Source organism: Pan paniscus, chromosome 16 (assembly GCF_029289425.2).
Source record: "Pan paniscus chromosome 16, NHGRI_mPanPan1-v2.0_pri, whole genome shotgun sequence".
Classification (NCBI taxonomy): Eukaryota; Metazoa; Chordata; class Mammalia; order Primates; family Hominidae; genus Pan; species Pan paniscus.
In genome coordinates, this window is record NC_073265.2 from 19,768,083 (window position 1) to 19,788,900 (window position 20,818).

General features: G+C 37.3%; 1 protein-coding gene across 3 annotated transcripts in view; it reads right to left on the reverse strand.

Moving 5' to 3' along the window:
• MTMR10 (myotubularin related protein 10) overlaps positions 1-20,818 on the reverse strand; it is a 53,005-nt gene that overhangs the window by 21,128 nt on the left and 11,059 nt on the right. For 2 of the 3 annotated variants that reach the window (XM_003809566.6, XM_034938451.3), the window contains exons 3-7: positions 16,806-16,942; positions 14,923-14,995; positions 14,306-14,448; positions 7,911-8,001; positions 850-1,048 (exon numbers count right to left, since the gene is read on the reverse strand). In XM_003809566.6, coding sequence (XP_003809614.1) covers positions 850-1,048; positions 7,911-8,001; positions 14,306-14,448; positions 14,923-14,995; positions 16,806-16,942 — 643 coding nt within the window. The remainder of the gene's footprint in view (positions 1-849; positions 1,049-7,910; positions 8,002-14,305; positions 14,449-14,922; positions 14,996-16,805; positions 16,943-20,818) is intronic. The other variant, XM_008961818.5, reaches the window with a different exon arrangement.

The following is a 20,818-nucleotide window of genomic DNA, read 5'->3' on the forward strand; positions in this document are numbered from 1 at the left end:
ACGAACTGTGTTACAGGGCACTAAAGAGCTGGTGAGAGAAAAGTTCGATAAAAGCAGAAAGATGATAGAATTAGAAGGTGAACAATCACAATCCTTAGTGAAATAACGATCTGAGCAATGATCCTCCCTCCCAGTGCAAAACTATTTTTGGGAGCTCAAACCATGATATAAGAGGGGAACTTTTACTGGGTGGATCAGGTTGACACCCTCTAAGCCCACTGGTCGTCAGGATTACAATGAGAGAGACACAGCCAGCCAGCCTGAGATGGGATGTGACTCCACAGGAGAACACAGAACCACCTAATGAAACATTCTTGCCAAAAGTACTGAACCTGAATCCGATTAAGCCTCTGTTGCTAACATTTTAAAGGAAATATTAGAGACAGAGGAACACATTACGGGACACCCTGGGGATAAAACCAGCAATATCTACAATGTGGAAAATTCTAGGGAACAAATGACCTGGTTTGTCAACAAATAGTAGGTAAAAAAGAGGTGGGAGGAGACTGTTGTAGATTAAAAGGCCTAAGAGACATATTAAGCAAATTCAATGTGAAGACTTTAGATCCTGATATGAACAAACCAACTGTAAAACACCAGTTACAAGATATAATGCAATAAACACTGACTACTGATGACAGTAAGGAATTACTATCAACTTATTTTAAGGGATACCGTAATTTATATTAATAAGCCTTGATCTTTAAAATAAAATATTTATTAAAACATTATTAAAAATAAATATTCCATTAACCACAACTTGAAAGTCATCAATGACAACAGAGTTTGATGATTATTCATAGGGAAGTGACTTCCAGCCATATATAACATTGCTAAAATTGTACTTACCAAGTGGATATCATGTAACCCTCGTTAATAGAACAAACTCTCCACCCGGAAGCACCTGTCCTCTTGATTTCTCTGTCCCAATCCGAGTAAGTTTCAAAGAGTGGAGTTTTCTGGCTGCTGCCACCACCAGCTCCATTACCTCCTCCTCCTCCTCCTCCTCCTCCTCCATCTCCTGAGGGAATTCCATTAATTTTGTTTGCTGTAGGAAAAAGCAACATTATGAATTTTAACAGTCACATTTTCCCCAGCATTCCCTCTTCTCTGAGCCTCCTGTCACATGCATACTCTGATGTGCTGTCTCTAACCTGCTTCACGTTCCAAGTCTCTCCGAGAACTGTCTTGCCCTTTCCATTTAAAAATAACTCTTCTTTTTTTTTTTTGACGGAGTCTCGTTCTGTCGCCCAGGCTGGAATGCACTGGCATGATCTCGGCTGACTGCAACCTCGGCCCCCCGGGTTCAAGCTATTCTCCTGCCTCAGCCTCTTGAGTAGCTGGGATTACAGGCACCTGCCACCATGCACCATGTCCAGCTAATTTTTGTATTTTTAATAGAGACAGGGTTTCACCATGTTGGCCAGGCTGCTCTTGAACTCCTGACCTCAGGTGCCCCACCGGCCTTGGCCTCCCAAAGTGCTGGGATTACAGGCATGAGCCACCACGCCTGGCCTAAAAATAACTCATTTAGTCTTGTCCTTATCCAGCTCTTTCACAACTCCGTAAAACAGCTTTGATTTTTCTCTCCTTCTACTGGCTCTATCTTCTCTGCCTTCAAATGTAAACAGGTCAGTCAACATGATATTGAAAACACTTTGATCACGCTGGACCACTCTAGCTACTATGCTATACATTTTTCTTCCTTCCTTTTCCTGACCACCTTCCCCCAGAATGAAGAATGGCTGCTGCCTAGATTTCCTCTCCATTTATTTTCTCTTTAATTTTCAATTGTCTTCCATCCCTACCATTCTAACAGAAACTATTCCTAACCCTTCCTCATCTCCATCCCTAACTGTGGGGTAAGTCCATGTCATTTGATTATTTGCTCCACATATTTTGCCTGGAAAAATGAAACATCCAACAATCATCTCTGTCCTCAATCCCTTCAAATCTTTAATTTTTCTAATACCAACTTCTCACCTACCTGCTCTTTTCTATCTGCTCATTAGAAAATACTTGGTTTCCTGTATCTACTCGATTTTCCTTTGAAAAGCTCATCAGGTTCCTTGTGCTTTGCTAGAGTGCTGTTTCCACATGAAGATTACAGCAGGGCAGGCCTAGACTTGCATTTCCTTAGAAAGGAGCCTGCTCTGAAAGAGAAGTAATGCTATCTTCTGGGAGCATGCTCACAGCCTCAAGAGTGCCTGCAAAGTGATTATTGAGAAACAAGCTGTCCCACAAGTCAGCCAGATCTACCTTGGCAATATCTGGTGACAGATGGCACAAACCATTCTGGCCCAGGGTCTTTCTGCTGCAGGCTGCAACTGTGGCAAGTCTCCCAGCTGGCATCCCCAATGGAATATTCTGCTGCATTTAAACTAGCCAGCAGCTTACCACAAGACACACTTCCCTAAAAAGATGTGTTCATGATGCTAGTCCCTTGCCTTAAACTTTCAATAAGTTCATTTTCCAACCAAATCAAGCAAACCTAAATGGCTTCTCTTGGCCTTAGAGATCCCTCACGTAACTTATCTGACCTTCATTTCCCATTCTCCTCTGCAGCCATGCACTACCCTCTAACGTCCCATGAACATGTCATGCCCATTCCTACTGATTATTCATTAATTCCTGGTACAAGACAGGTATTTTCTGAGAACTCCCCATGTGCTAATGCCTGAGAGCAAAAAGATGAATATGATTTTATCCCTATCTTGAGAGCATTAATAAGTGTGATAATCACAGAGTACCAGATGTCTGAGTGCAATGAAGATGCAAAAGAGAAGGCCCCTAACTCTCGCTGCAGAGAGAGGCTGGGGCAGGAAAAGCTTCATGACTTGACCACAACTAAAGAGAGTTCTAAGGAACAAGTCAAAAGTTGCCAGGTAGCTGGTGAGGAGGAGGTAGGCATGCTAGACAGAGAAGAACTTTAAAAAGATGGTGTAACTGTGTAACATCAAGTAACTAAATACAGCTAGAGCATAGGGATTCAAGAGGTGATAGAAGAGAGGTGGGAAATCAAATAGGGCCTAGACTCTAGTATGTTTCCCAAAAAAGTAACTTCTAGCCACACAAGCCCATTTAAATTTAAACTGAAATGAAAATCAAATAAAATTAAAAATTCAGTCCATCAGTTGCACTAGCCACATTTCAAGTACTTAACAGCCACATGTGGCTAGTGGCTCTAGTGGCTGCCCTACTTCCATCACTGGACGGTGCTGCTCTAGATTACGGAGGGGCTATGTTAGGAATTTGGACTCCTCTTAAGTGGTATCAGAATTATCCAGTGATTCTGATTTTAACAAAGCTCATTAAAAAGTAAAATGTTGCTGGGCGCGGTGGCTCATGCCTGTAATATCCCAACACTTTGGGAGGCCGAGGTGGGCGGATCACAAGGTCAGGAGATCGAGACCATCTTGGCTAACACGGTGAAACCCTGTCTCTATTAAAAATACTTAAAAAAAAAAAAAGCCGGGTGTGGCGGCACGTGCCTGTAGTCCCAGCTACTCGGGAGGCTGAGGCAGGAGAATGGTGTGAACCTGGGAGGCAGAGGTTGCAGTGAGCCGAGATCGTACCAGTGCACTCCAGCCTGGGCGACACAGCGAGACTCTGTCTCAAAAATAGATAGACAGATAGATAGATAAGATAGATAGATAGACAGATAGATAGATAGATAGATAGTAAAATGCTCATTCTAAGCCCACATCCTAGAGTCCCACTCCATCTCAGGGCCTTCTCTGGAGTAACACAACTAAAAAGCGTGTCTGTGAGAAGGAAGACTTAGGAGTTATGATCTCTCCAGAACACAAAACCTGCATATGTAATTTTTGGCAAAGCCCAATCTATACAGTGTTCCAGTGCACCAAAACAAAGAAAGCTATTCAATATTAGAAAATCTAAGTAATTCATCATATGACTACATTAAAGACGAAAAAGGCTATATGAATGACTAGCTCTGTAAGCGCAGAAAAACATATGATAGATACCTGTTTATGACTTAAAAAAAAAAAAAAACCCAACAACGTTAGCAAGTTTGGAATAAAAGGGAATTTCCTTAACTGGATAGAGGGTGTTTATCAAAAAGACATAGCTAAGAGCATCTTCATTAAAAGCGGGAAGTGAAATGATGCCTGCTAATATTACTGCTATTCAACACTGAACCAGCAGTCCTAGCCAAACAATAAAACCACCACCACCAAAAAAGAATTATAAAAAACACACTCAAAATTTTAACAGTTATGTAAAACAGTTTGGTGACTGAGTCTAGCAGCACTGAATACTTTTTAGTGTTTTGGGTTGCAAACTTTAATGAGCTAGGCTAAGAATGTGCTATTGTTTAAGAGATTGTTTCTCTGGCCAAATTTTGTTTCAAGATCTAACTTACACAAATTTTTCTAAACATAAAATGAGAACATGTATATTTTCTAAGCATAAAGTGAGATCCTCTATCGTTTGTTATTTTTTCCATTTCTGTTGTTCAAATCCTGTACTTTTCTAAACAACTGGGACTAGGTCTTTTATATGTTCTATATCGTCTTCAGTTAGAGCTCATTACAGAATGTGTAATGTATACTCAATCTGGTTTTACAGTCCAGAAATTTGAATGCTTTCCAAAGTTCAAAAGACCTGATACCAGTGGCCTGCTCTATGAGTGGATCGCTATGAGGGGCTGGACCAACACAGTGAAAGGTGGGTCATCTCAGGGAGACCTGGCTCCGCTGACCGCTACCTGACTGAGGTTTTATGACATGCCTCCACAGCAGACTAAGAGTGAAATAGATATTATATGCTCCTGACCTTGGCTATCTTCTGTGACAGTACAAAAGTCTAATCCTATACTGTTGGGGTTATTTTAGATAATTTCCACTGAATTGGCCAATTGATATCTAGAATGGCTTCAAGCAACAGAAAATACAAGTCATCAATATATGAAAAGAAAGCCCATCACTCTGATGATACTGCAGAAATTAGAAGTCACAAAGGAATAAGGTAAAAAGAGGACTGTGAGTATTAATCAGTTCAAAAGCATGAGTCAACAAAGTGGTTCTTAACTGGGAGATTCTGACCTGTGCTGGAGCCAACATGGCTGCATTTCTAAAGGTTCCTCCAGTAATCCTGATGTATACAGCTGGCTGGAACCACCAATATTCAACAATCATTTATAGCTATTCTGAGAATCTTAAGCAACAAAGTTTAAAAATTCCTATACTGTTTCAAATGGATTGTGTACCTTGTGTTTTTCAAATAGGCATTTTAAGGAAAATCTAATAACAAGATCTATGCTAATAAAAAGGATAAAATTAAATGTCACTGAAAATGTACAACTTCTGATGTGAAATTTCATTACAACTTCAGATTACATCACAGCATCTGTAAGCAGGATGTCTGTCATGAAGCAGTTGCTGACACTAGGCTGCAGATAACTTCATGAAACTTTCAATATTTTTAGTCCAGAAGCATAATCTGACATCTTATCAATTCTATAAGAAAGATGAATCTGTACTTTTTGGACGTTATTTGCCCAATAATAATCTGACTGATGAAAACAGAGTCCTCATGGTTTCTTTAAAGTTAAAAGAGAAAAAACAGAATCATTCTTCTTGTTTGTGCTAGTAATATCTCCTGGGGTGTTTGTGCAAAGCCATGTTCCAAAGCCTGGGTGCTACACATCTTACTTTACTCCAGGATATTCACAGAAGTGTTGGGATGACTGCAGGACCTTTCAGAGATGGCTTTTCCTCATGTGATACTGAATATGAATGAAAACCTGAGTGACTAAGGCCAGCTAAAATATCATTTTCTCAGATAACTGCAGGGGAGCTCCTCCAACTTTGGATCTTATTTGTGGAAACAGCTTTGTCACCTACCTGCCTGCAAAAAGGACTTCTTTAATCCAGCCAATGAATCAAGGTGTCATCCAGAAGTTCAAGAGTGGATGAGTGGGCATCTTTCACTCACAAATTAATGAATTCTGACTGCAGTGTGTGGAAATTTCAGGCTCCTTTTGATCTTAAAGATGCAGTATTTATGCTTCTGTAACAGCATGGAAGGATATTAAAGGATGTTACCCTACGAGGAATCTTAACAAAACTATGGCCAGTGTTATGTTTATGAAGTACTTGTCAAAGGAGGAGTCTGAAGGATGTAATATAAAAAAGCATCCCTGAGTATTTTCAGTATTAATCATCAAATGTTATCAATAAGCTATATAAGAAGAAATAGAGGAACTGAATGATGTAGATTTTAAAATTCCAGTAGTAGAAGACCTATGGGTGGATAAACTAAAGTACTGTAAACCAGAGATGCCCACAAGGTATGAATGAAGAAAAATGTGGAAAGTAACTGAAGCAGGCATCAGGTTATCAACTGTATAATGAAGTTTACTGTCTTTGCTGAGCCCAAGTCACTACATTACTGTAGAAGTTATGGATCTGTAAACTGAAATGAATCATTTCTATCGGAAAAATAGCAGCATGAAGAACTGGTCTGTATCATAAACAGTTGAGCAGGAATCAAAGACTCACTCCTACAACTCTTGCAACTCTGGGTGAGGATCTTATTGAAGATAACCTTGATCACTGTTCTGTAGCTTGATGATGATCCCAAGGAGTGTTTACCTAATACTGCAGGATCTGTATACTTTATTTTTAGACAGTAAGTGAATTTAATGTTAATAAACTTCAAAAAATAATTGTATTGCTTAAGCCTCAGTTACAATTATGTATATATCGATAAGAAAAATTAAGTTACAAATACTTTTGTTATACAATTTCTATAAATACTGTATGATAAAAGCTGCTCTGCAAAGCATTATTTTCATATATTATCTCTACAGTATTTTTTATTTTTTATTTTTTTGGTCCTCTCAGTGCTTAACAGAAAGGTAGGCATCTTTTAAACTAAGGAAAATTTACTTATACACATGCATCTTCAGATACCATACACTGATACATTTTAATGTATTTACAATATAGTGTTGCTGGAATATACTTTTATTATGCCAGTTATTTAAATTACTACCATATGTTTCGTGGTAACAAAATATAAAATTTCAGTACAATTAATAATTTGTATGGCCCAGACCATGCTGGGTGAATGGATTTTTCATTATAAATACACAGCTGATTTATTTTTCTTGCTTAAATAAAAGAACACAGGCTTCGCTCAGTTAACTGACTTGCAGTCACTAACTGACAATGGGGCTAACAGGAGACATGGCTCTTTGTTTTTCTCTATCCTTTTAAGAGATTTTTAAAAATTGTTTATTAAAATTACATTTGTACGAAACAGAATGTACAGAATTGCATGATCATCTGGAATCTTCCTTGGTCATGTCATGACTGTCAGATATATAGACAAAACTATTTACTTTCACAAAAGCTGTCTAGAATATACTTGTCCTTGGAAAAATGCTCATCTTCCTTTCATCGGTGTTACTCAGAAATAGAAACTCAGTATTCTGAGAATCTTAATGAAGTCCACAAAAAGTTTCTAATCACTTGAGCTTTTGCATGAAATCACACCTTGCCAGAAAAGATTATGCTTTTAATATATCTTTTAGTTTTCTGCCAGTTTTCTTAAAAGATAAGATTACTTTAACTCAAGCTATCAATTAAAAAGGGTGGGTTATATATTCTTCATCATAAAATACAAGCCAATGACTGGAGATTAAATATCTGACATAACTTATAAGTCCATATTCACAGCATTAAAGGTTCTTCCTGGTAACTTGTCAAGAAATAATCTGACAAACTATTGGCTCTTTTAGCATGTAGTGCTTACTTCTCTAAGGTATGAAGCTAGTAATTCTACAATCATTAAAGCTCATGTACTTGGAGGCTTCCAGTAAACATAAGAGTAAAATTTACACATGTAAAATTAGTCACAATATTTAATATTTTCATATTTACCTGAATTGTGGTATTTTTTCCCAACATATTCAAATGCAAAGAGTAGCTGGAGGTCTGTTGGCTGGGAATAATGAGCTATTGCAAGGCATACCTAGGAAAAATTCTACATTTAGAATTTGATTTTAACACACTTAGTTAAATGAAATGTACAATAAGGCCTTGGGCACTGGGAGCATCATCTTGGGGCAGTGATTATAGATACTATTTACATGTTTTTCTGTTGACCTAGAATATAAAAGAGCTCCTTAAGGCCAGGTATCTCATTCACTGTCACGCCCTCAAGACACTGTTTATCTTTAGCTAGCACATGGCAAGTATTCAGTAAGTATTTGCTGAGTTAAATTTTAATTGGAAAGTAATTTTAGTCCAATAAAGAAAGCTTCAAACTAAAGAAGCATTCTCCAAAAAGGCAGTGACTACATGTCCACTCCAAAAAAGGAAGAAAAAAGTTTCATTTTTGGTGGACTATAAAGGATTAATATAAGGCATGAAACTTTAAAGTTTACGCCTCATGGATTTAAAAATCTAAATAGAGAAACATAATTACAAAAAATTAAAATTAGCAAGAAACTCCAAAAATGCATGGGTGGCTCAAAGAGGTACATCAAAAAAAAACAATAAACACACACACACACACACACACACACACACACACACACACACACAAACTGTGTTTAAGTAAAATGGTTTGGGACTGTGTGCCCTGTGGTGGAAAACGTGCGGGCTTTAGAATCAAACAGATCAGGGGGCTTGAATCCTAGCTCTGTCAAGAACTTGCTACATAACATGTGTGAAGTCATTTCCTCTTTTCTAGCCTCAGTTTGCTCACTTGTAAAACGAAAGTAATACCTAGGCTGTGGTAAGAATTAACAAGCTTAATGCAGGCTAGGCCTTTGGAGGAGCTCCATATATGGAAATATGGCTGTTATTATTCTCAACTGCTGCTAGATAGAATGAAGGATGGTGCTCTAGGCTTACAAACCCTGGTAGTCACTAGAATGTGGGAGAAAATGCTCTTCAGTGAGCAAAGACGAAAGAAGAAATTTAAGACATATGCAAGGAAAACATAGCAGAAAAACTTACTTTAAAAGATTAAATATTATTTAGAAGGTAAAGCGTAAGTTAAGGCAGAATGATATACTTTTGACAGAGAGTAAGAAAAGTTAATTGTTAGTTCATGTCAAATTAGTGGTGTTTGGAGTGGGTTGATGCACATTTCATTAACCAGTAAGCATGTGTCAACTTGTTTAAACTATGTTTTAAAAGTCTTCTATAGAATAAATGTTCCCTGTCTCACTAAGTTAAAATATACAAACAAGGGGACAGAATTTGTCATTAGTTTTGACCAAAAAGAAAAAAAAACTGCTTCTTGAAACTTACGTGGTATCTCGATTTCTCAATACCTATAGGAGAGCTTTCTATGATGGTCCCACTTGCAAAATTTAGGAGCCGGTTATCTATATTCCCATTCCTAATCTTTTTAACAGTTTCCCTTAAAGCATTTCTAGCAGCAAAACTACTGAAATCTGTAGCTTGAAAAAGTTCTCATCCTTCCCATTTGTTTGGGCACCGTTGATAAGCTATGTTGCATTTTTCTCTAGACATTTTTCATAGTTGTCCATTTTGCTACACTGCCATAGACACATCCTTAGGCCATACTCACCTTATGGCACCTCTGAGAGCTTCCTTACATTCTAGAAATCTACAAAACTTAAGGATTACCTTCTAACGATGTAATTTTGACTAACAATTTTGCTCTCCTGATAATCTGCTGTGGTTCCCAGACATCTGCATAACAAATTAAATCTCCTCATTCTTGATTCTTCACAAAACTGGCTCTCCTCACCAGGTAACTATACCTTCCCAATATTCCCTCCGCAATCTCAGGTCAGAGAAAAACAGGTTTGAACACATTCTGTCTGACTTAGCCCCAGCCATCTCCACTGTCACACTCTTTGCTTGGAAAATCCTACTCCTCTTAGCCAACTATGCTTTCTTGGAAACTGTCATGTCTGTTCAACACTACTCTCTTCACAAGCCTTCCTAGAGGGAGCCAATTTCAGAGTATTAATTCCAGAAACCCATAACAACAGTTTCAATATAAAGTGTCTCTTTAGTTAATTGTGCTTATTTTGCTTTACTTCCAAGGTATTCACATAATAGTTATGATGTGGATGAAAAGTAGGATATAGGTGGTTCTGTTATACTTCTACCATGAAGGTCAATTCCTTAAGGATAAATGACACATTTCACATTGATTTAACAAATATTTACTGAGTACCTACAATGTTGTAAGCCCTAGAGATGCAGTGAACAAAACAGACACTAATCCCTGTCCTCATGAAGCTTACATTCTAGTGGGAAGACAGACACTAAACAAGATAAAGAGAAAAAATACAGAAAGTTAGATAACTATGAATGCTAAAAGAGAAAAATAATAGAGCAGGGAAGGGGAATATGAAGTGTTATAGTGAGAAGAGGGAGACAGGCTAAAAAGTAGAGAAGGAGACCAAGAAAGACCTCTCTGCACAGACTTGAGTAAAGATCTGAAGATGTCTGCACTTTGCAGCACCACTTCAGTAGCTTTCTGACGGTGCTCTGTGTCCAACAGTGGCTACACTAATATTCACTGACTAAAGTAGTTACCAACATATTAAGGAAAATGCTCCAAGCCAATAATAATAATACTAATGTCTATCACATTCTCCAAAACAATTAGAAAGCAGTTACATGCTCTTTCTGTTTACAGAAAAGAAATTCACAGATCATTGATCATGGACATCCTTTTTTTGTGGCCATGAGGCAAAAAAGAAATAAAGCCTATTTTGAAGGCAAAACCCAACACAGCGTATTTTTTAAAAGCCCCTTAAAAATAGCACAATATCACATCAGGTTAGGAAACAAATGAGTATGTCCAAAAGCATCTACATTGAAAGAAGTCTATAAAAATATTGTAAAACTGCAAGTCAGTTGAATCACTCGTTGATTTTTTTGGGGTGGCAGAACTCGAACTAAATACATTGTTTTTCAGTAGTGAATTTCAAGTGTATAACTTGTGTTCATATGACCTAAGTAAGGGGCCTCTTTGGACACACAGACTAAGGCACATACAAACTTGTGTACCTGGATTGTCTTCATGTTGTTACTGTGGAACACTCCGAGAAGAGAAAGCCAGGGCCCCATTCTTTGCACTTTTACATACACACTATTTTAAAAACCTAAGTCCAAATTCCTACCTTTCATCCTAAGAGTTTTTGAAAGATCTGAAATACTTCATTTGTCCTGGCTACCATAGGAAATGAAGAAAATGTTGGTATTAAAGACATTAAATTATGGCAAATATTTTATTGGAGAAAAAGAAGTAAACTACTTTTAAATCAATTTTTGGACCAAAGCTCATAATCTTCTCTGGACAGAAGCCAGAAGTACCCACAGTGGATGGTTTCTTTCCTAAGATCACCTGGGGTGCAGTACTGAAGAAGCTCAAATCCAGGAAACACTCAAACCTCATTAAGTTCTATCTCGTTTGCAAACAAAAGTGGTTTATTTCTGTGGCCTGAAAGCCACCAAAAAACAGTACCAGATTCAAGTAAAAAATGACAGTTCATAAAAAGGACAACTTGTTCTTTAATCAGATGAATGGAATTCACTTCTATAAAGTATTCCTGAAGAAGTGATTCACAACCAACTAATCAGAGAACAAAGTGGAGACAAAAGGCATGTATTTCACTTGTCACTCATGTGTATCTATATATTTATCTACACAGACAGATATATAGATAAATCATTAAAAACAACCTTTATTATTTTGTCCTTCAGTTTTGAGCAAAGGTTCTGCAAAAGAAAATGGTGGTTCTAAGTTGCTATGAGGTTAGATGTCCAATTCTGCACCATCAAATTCCTTCTTTCTTTATACAGACCTTTCCCAAATATCACTATTTTCCTGTGACAGCTCGAGGATAATGAGGATGAATATTAATGAGTACAAGTGCCCAAAGCAATCTAATTTTGTCATAATACAATTGAAACAACACCAACAAGACAACCAGAAGGGTTCAGAACATTTAACAAAATGTGAACCAGTTTAGTATTTTTGAATTTCATTTTTCAAAACAAAAACGTAAATGGCTTAGGTATTTCAAAATGAATCAACGGTTTACCCACCAGAGAACTCCAAACATGCATTTCATCATTTTAAAGCAACTGATAAAATAGCAAAGCATTTTCCAGAGAAAACAGTATTCCAAGCTTCCAGGAGGTAAAAATGAGCCATAATTTCCTAACTGCTACCGAATTTTAGATGAAAACTTTTCATTTGAAATAAAAGAATATGCCATAATTTTTGTTTTTAACTCACAAAGCCGTCAAGCTTTGGTAGCCACATACAACTTAACCCTGTTTGAAATGCGTAAATCCCAAAAAAACTATTTATATTCTCATTGCATCTATTTTTTTTTCCTGCACCCTCCCCTGCCCTGCAACCCCCGTGGCTATACAAGACAGAGACTCACATGCTTTTTATATTTTAGGATACTGGGAAAAAGATTTTTGTCTGTAACTTGGTCTTAGGAAAGGGCATATGAGGGACTGGCTTGTTTTGTGCAGACGGTTTAGTAAGGCCCTCTTCATGAACCAGCAGCACAACACATAGGGGATATTCTGAATTTCCACAGCACTTATTATGCTCTGTTCATCTGGAAATCAACTATTTGTGTAGTTGATTTTATGCTGCCACTTTGTACCATTACTTTTCATTTGTTCATGCTTTATCTTCTTCACTAGATTTAAGTTCTCTAGGGCAAGAAACTGCATCTTACCCTTCTTTCTACTTGCAAAATTTAGCACACTGCCTCAACATGAAAAATGACCAACAAGTACTACAGATGTTTCAAGAACTAGGCCAAATAATTATTATTTCCACTCATTAAAATAGTGTCAACTGAAAAATACAGTAAAAGAGGGAGAATTTAACTTTCCGAAAGAGATCCGGTCAATTGCATCAATTTCTTCCTTAGGAATATGCTGTCCTAACTCAATCTAGCAAGTTCTGTGATGTCCCTAATCTTGAGATGCTACACATCTTAAGGTTTTCATAAGCAGGTCTTTGATGCTTTGATCAATTAAATTACAAATATAAATAAGCTTGAGGAATTAACCTGTCTGAAATATTTTATGTACAGTCTAATACATCATGAATTCTAAAGTCCTTCTATATAATAGGCACTTTAAGTTAGTAAAATGCCAAAATCACAAACAGCACAACTGAACAGGTGAAAGAGGCTTTAAGAGTTATCTAGTTGAGTTTTCAATAATGCAGCTTGCTGAGAGATGGTTATACAGACTATTTGAAAACTTTTACCCATAGAGGAGCCTACAACCACTCTACTCTGCTAGACAGTCACATATTTTCAGATGTATTTTCATATATTCATCTCCTGCTTGCCTTCCTGTGAAGAAACTGTTGGTTCTCAATCTAAAAACAAATCTACCACCTCTTCACCAAAGTATATGAAGACAGCTGCCTTACAGTATTTTTGCCAGCCTTGTTTTGGTATCAACAGAAGATTTACTGCAGTCAGTTGACTAACCATGGAAAAAAAAAGGCACTCATTGCTTGGTGGTGCAAAGACTGCCTCCATTCTGAGAGAAAGCCATGTCCTATTATACTAAGATACTGCTGCCCTATTCCCATACACACGCACAAGCTTCCTACTGGAAAGTCTGTGACTCTGCATTTGCTGCAGCACAGACTGGAACGGGGGGCATATTAGGTCTACCAGCTTCACTCCTCTGGCAAAGCAAAACATGGAAAACATGCCCTTGACTCTTACAAGTAGGGTAATAAGTCATTATCTGGAAGGCTGTGGAAAAATAAGGCAGTTAAAAAGTTACTAGCTTTGTGTTGCCCCTGTTGAGTGTCACTCAATTCATAATATTTCTTTAAACCACTAATAATTACTAGGCCTTTCCCGTAATTATATATTTACCTAAATCTTATGTAACATAAGTCTAGCTTACAGTTTGTTGGTAAGTTCTGCAGTACTGAATTAAAAGCCTAATCAAACCTTAATTACAGTATATCACCAACTTTTCAACCTTTTAACCAAGAAACTGACAAGTAATGATCTTTATGTAAAAAAATGCTAATTTCCACGTAAGAGTCTTTAATATTTGAGAAGCTGATAAAAAATTATATAGAACACTTTAAAACTGCCATAAACCAATCCAAGAAAATAGTTCTATTAATATTCTTGGCTTTGACTTTACTTAAGAAGATGTCTGATAACTTCCCCTAAAAAACATCTGAGCAATTGAGAAATGAAAACTGCCATACGGAATTGAAATCAGTAAACACAGTACAGAACCCAGAACTTGATAAACCTTAACAGTATTACCTTTTTAGCACTTTCGGGACCTGATTCATCAAAGCGAAATCTGACAATTCTGAAATCTTTACAATAAATAATTAACTCTGTTGGATTAAATTTCAGTTTCTGGTTGGGGCCTAGGACTTTCTGCTTCCTCTTGTGGTCATTTACTAAAAAAGAAAAAAAAATAGAGAAAATAAAATGCGTAACAGTTATTTGTTACTCACCCTTTAATACAAATTCTTAGTGAAAATAATTGGAAGGTCACCCAACATTTGAGCTCTGTTTGTCTAGAATGTTTCATACTTGTAATTCCTAGAACTTGGGGGTTGGTTTTAACTTTGCTTTGGAAGATATTTTAAATGATTATTTGCATAAAACCACCATCTAGATACATTTAATGATTAATTTTAATTAAAAAGAGGACAAAAAACCTAGAAACTATGAAAAGTTATACATTTTATATCTTCCTTTTAAAATAATTTATTGACATATTCCTCTTTATGTTCCCGGGACTCAAAAAAATGGCAAAAGTAAACTTACAGAAATAAAACGCCAATCCAAGTATTTTGAGAGGTATGACTTTTCCAATAATACTTCCAGAGTGGAATTGACTTTTAGAGTATGTACGGAATACTACGTACCTGTGACAATTTGCTCAATACATGTTAAAGGGACATCGTGTTCACCAAGAAGAAGGTTTCTGTAATGGAATTTCTGGAATAAAAAATTATGTTCATATTAATTCTTTTCCCAATAATCTCACAATGGTAGTATAAGCCTTAAACTGTGATAATAAACTGTGACAGTTATCTCTAAAAAGCACAAAAAGCTTTTGTCTAGGTAGCTAGGGCCATTCCAATGTTGACAGATAGAAATTAGGTTAAAATGTACACAACAATCTTATTATAATACCTAAGATAGGGAATATCATCAATCACCTTATCGGCAAGCATTTGCATGTCTAGATCTGGATAAGCTGGCCACAACATATTAAAGAAAAAAGGGCTCTTAGGTCATCAGATTTTAAGTGGGTAAAATCATGTTTGATTTTCACAATGAAGATTTTAAAGTGCAAAATAACTATCTTTTTAAAGCACAAAGTCTACTAGAAATAAAAACCTTTAGAAAAGGTTTTGCATGTTCAAACTAAGGACGTAGTTAACACTATCAATCTGCTGTCAGTAGGGCACTGGTTTACTTTTTCCTAACAGTGGTACTGGATTTAAGCTGTTCCAGGTATCTGCTTCTCATTTACAGTGAAGTCTGGGGCCAATGATCATTATGAAGCTAAAAACAAAGAGAAACACACAAGCCTACATCCAAATAAGCTACTGTCCCTACACAGTGGGTATCTTTAAGTGCCTTAAATTTAGTCTAAATATACCTACATAAGACTGTAATGAACACACAAATATACAGTACAATAAATATTTGTACAGTATAATAATTATGGTAAATTAGTGAGTGACTACATGAAATATACTTACACTAAACTATTAGATCCTTAAATTTAAAAGTTTACAGTTCATATGCCAATATTTCATTAAAGAACAATTACTATAAAGAAAGATCTAGGGGTAAGTGTGTATAATACTTTATAAAACAAAATACAAAATGGCTGACAGAAAAGTCCAGGGTTTTTAAGTTAATCAAATGAATGCCTGAACTTCTAAAAACCAAAATTACATGGAACTATTACTTTCCAGTAAGAACATAAAATAGCAAGAGGGCTACTGAAAATTTTTAAATCGATACTATTCTTCACTCTTCCTAGAAATTAGAATTTAACTTTTTAGGAAAAGAACTCTAATTAGTTTAAAAAAAAAAAAAAAAAAAGGTAGCTGGGTGCAGTGGCCCGTCCTCTGGCACTTTGGGAGGGGGTGGCAGGCAGATTGCTTGGGCTCAGAAATTCAAGACCAGTCCGGGCATCATAACAAAACCCCATCTCTACAAAAAAATGCAACAGTTAGCCGGGAGTGGTGGCATGCACCTGTAGTCCCAGCTACTCTGGAGGCTGAGGTGGCAGGATAGCTTGAGCCCAGGAAGCAGACAGAGGTTGTACTGAGCCGACATCATGCCACTGCACTCCAGCCTGGGAGACAGAGCGAGATCCAGGCTCAAAACAAAAAAATCAAAAACCCAACAATAAAAAAACCTATGAAATCACTAAAATGTGTGGCATTTATAAAATCATTTAGCAAACAACCTTTTCTCTTTATGTCAGTTTTATAAGCAGGTTAAAAGATCTGCAACAGAGGGAATAACCTCCTTAATGAAAAGGACATATAACGAACAATCACAGAGGATAAATAAAGCAAGGTGACTTACAATCCTCTCACTAATACTCCTCTAGCAAGTTCCAACATTCTTCTTAAACTTTACTTTAAATCTTAATATAATTTATCCCAAACATTGCATTACCTAATACTTTTACTATAATTTTTCCATACCTATGTTTTATATAATATGTACCACTTAGAGTTGAAAGCCTGATAGAATGCAACAGTGTACTAATAAAACACACCTGTAATGGCATTGGGTCATCTGTAATAAAGGAGATTTTGAAGTTACTGCATATCAGCTTTCCCCACAAATCGTACTGGCTTGTGTCTGTTGCAATGCATTTTCTCACAAAATTGACTTCATTTACGACAATTTCTCCTTTAAAAAAAGAAAAATATTTGTAAGGTACTTTGTCATAAAATACCAACGGTCTTTGTGGGACCTAGAAGGAGTGTTTCATGAGGGCAAGGATGAGGATAGTGAAAACATTCACCGATTGCCCACCAGGTGCCAGGCACCGTATGGTCATAAAGTGAACAGTAATGACAAGGCATTGTTCTCCAAGGCGTAAAACTGAGACAAAAATAGCTCAGGGGTCTGAGCTGGTTGAACTAGAAAGGCTGACTTCAGTGTACTTTTTTCCTATGCCATACTACCTCTCATTATTTATCTGCTGGAAGACTTTCTGGAGAAGAAATAAACTACACCTGCTCCTTCAGAGTATTACTTGATGGAATATTTGTGTTTTATTAACACATGACTTGATCTCTCAAACCAATGCCTTTGATTCCTTTTGTAAGGAATGAGAAACAGAGCTCAGCTTCACTGAATGTAAAATGTATTCCATAAAGCCAAATCAAGTTTCCTTCTGCACTCAGATTATAACTTAGTAGGCAACAAAACCTTAAAACATAGTTTGAGTTAAAAGATTAAAAGAAATAAATATAAGAAACCAATATAAAAGTTATAATGTACTTTTGAAAGAATACTTTTCTACAATTTATTTAAAGCTTGGTCATCATTAAACCTTAATTTCAAGATCTAAAAGTCAACTAGACGCAGAACATTTTAAGCCATCTGTCTCCAGGGTCAATGGTAGAAAAGTGAGTGTACTGATCCACTTTGCCTATTTCTTTCATTATAAAAACCTTTAGCCCGATAGAATGTTTGCTGACAAACTCCAAACTCCTACCAATTCATGAAGAATGAAACTATAGTCTCAAAACAATCCTCTCTTTAACAAATAGGTTACAACAAATTTGAGCTGCAATAACTTTTATTCGAAGTTCTTAAAAATGTACAAGGCTAGTTTTAGTAACTGCCCCTTAACATTTACCTAAAATCTGCTCATGTCAAATTCACAGTGCCAACAGCTTGAGTTAACTTCCACTTTGAAGACAAGCCTCCCTCTCATGGCTGGGAGCCCTGCATACCCAGCCAGCTACCAGTCTTCCTCACCCTCACTGCTCTGCCCACAGTGGCGGCCTATTAATCCCTCATGGGACCATGCTTCTTCCCATTTCATGGAATATTCTTTTCTTCTACCTTAGTCCAACCACTGTCTAGGGAATGCCTCTTTAAAAAAATCTTCCTATCTAGTTTACATTCCCATATCAAAGCATTGTATTCCCAGCACTCATCATAGCTACAATTATATTTATATATTTTTAAATTAATGCCTGCATTACCCTCAGGATTATATGCTCCATGAGGGTAGAAGATGGACTGACTTTATTCGCTGCTGAAATGTTAGTGCCTCGAACAGTGTCTGGCACAGGGTAGGTGCCTGTGAAAAGAGTGCTGAATGCAAGAATGAATAAAATCACTTCATGACACTTGGTTCTGTCCACCATGAGTTGGGCAGAAGTTGTTCTAGATAAGAGAAACTAGTAATTCAATATGGCTAAGCAGCCAAGCTGGCTGGAAGATAAGGGCTGTTTGGGTAAATGATACGTAAGTTAGAGAAAAGTCACAGAACTGCCACTGCTTGCCTACATATGCATTAAAGAGCTATAAATAGGACATCTGTCCTGTCTGGTTCTTTCAACAACCTGTAAGGTGAGGAACGCAGATGGTTTCCTTAATACATAGATAAAGGATTTGCACCCAAAGAGGTTAAATCACTTTCCTAAGATCTTAAAAAGAAGTAGTGGACTTGGCACTTATAACCAAGTGTTCTGACTTCAATTCCCATAGTCTTTCCCTATAATTACATACAATTAAATGTACTGCAGTGTAGCAAGTACCAAAACTTATTAAAGTTCAAATATTGGCCTTAACTGAATTCTAATGAGAAAAAAAAATTTAAGATGACCAAATATATATATATATATAGACGCACTGAGTAATTCAAATACATAAAATTTAAATCTTCTCTGGCTCCTTGAACATAAACCTTACCAATTCCCATATCAGATTCTGGGCCACTGAATACTCAAGCCTTTCTCCTCTCCAGTAAATCTTAGATACGAATTGTAAGCAGGCCCTCAATTTAAACAACTAAACTAACCATGCCAGTTCAGATAGAGGACACAGCCCTGTAACAATGACTTCTTTACACGGAATCATCACATACTGTGCCACCTTAGCAAACTCATCTAAAAACAGACTCTTCAAACCTTGCTACAAAAATTCATCCACTTCTAAGACTTATGATCCATACAAATTTGTTATGCATGTTATACTCAAATAAAAATTCACTTAAAGGCCGGGCGTGGTGGCTCACATCTGTAATCCCAACACTTTGGCTGAGGCGGGTGGATCACCTGAAGTCAGTTTGAGACCACCTGAGCCAACATGGTGAAACCCATCTCTATTAAAAAAAAAAAAATTTAGCCAGGCGTGGTGGTGCGCCAGGCGTGGTGGTGCGCACCTGTAGCCCCAGCTACTTGGGAGGCTGAGGCAGGAGAACTGCTTGAACCCAGGAGGTGGAGGTTGCAGTGCACTCCAGACTGGGCAACAGAGCTAGACTCCATCTCAAAAAAAAAAGAATCACTTAAACAAACAAACTACCATATGATTTCAGGTTCCTGAGAAGGGAAGCAGAAGTAATAACAGGAAGGAAGAGACAGAGCTTGTGTGGCAGAGCCTTGTGGCCACACTAGTACCATAAACAAACTGTATTTAGGAGTCAAATGCCCATGGACAGCCCTTCTTCTCTAGAAGCCAGATTCTTTTACTGATGCACGAATGTTAACATATCAAGCCTATGAACGCAGTGAGAATGAGACAAAGAAGAGGAGGAGAATATACTTAATGGGTCCAACAGATGGTAAACCATGGCCCACGGGCCAAATACAAAACCTTGTTTTTGTAAATAAAATTTTAGTAAGACATAGCCATACTCATTCGTTCATGTGCCATCTATGGCTGCTTTCACAGGACAAAGACAGAGCTGAGTACTTGAAACAAATACCTTATGGTCCGCAAAGCCTAAAACATTTACTGCACTTCACAGAAAAGGTTTGCTGATCCCTGTGTTAGAGATGGTTACTGAAGCGACAACTCTTAAAATTATCTGAAACAAGGTTTAGAAGATACAACTGGGCATGTCCCATCTGAAAGGTGAGAAGTGAAGCACCTGAAAAGCAGGTGTTTTTGATCTGCAATGTTGTAGCCATTTCAAAGAGCTCTAGAGGACCACTCACAGGAGTGATGAGGACAGACAACCTTCCTACTAGAATGTGTCCATGCGAGTCAAGTCAAAAGATCCCTTTCTCACCAATGAGCTACAGCACTCAGCAGAAAGTAAATATGGAAACCAGGTTTAACTGCTGTACTGCCCGTACTCCATCAACAAAAAGCAAAAGCAAGAATCTGGAAATGAACCCCGAGGGGCTAGATTAAGAGTTTGAGATAGCAGAATGAACTTATGCTTGCCTTAATAAATATACAAATAGACATGCAGTAACAGATGTGTGTACACCTGGGTTGGTACATGTGTGTATGTTTTCTAGCTCTGCCCTCTGGAAGTGCTAAAAGCAGTGACGCTCCAGCAACAACATACACACTCAGTACCCAGCTCTTGCTTTTAAAATACCATTTTCCAATAAAAAGAACTAGGGCTCTTTAGAGAAATGGCTGATTCCAAGGCTGGGGCAGGGGAAACAGAAGATGAGTCTGTAGCCTCCGGTAATGCCAGAATACCAGAAAATACGGAAGTGGGGGTGAAAAAAAGCGGGGGGACGGCATTTCCAAAGGATACAAGAGCCAACATGAAATAACTCCCAATGGCCAAAGCTGGAACAATCTGAG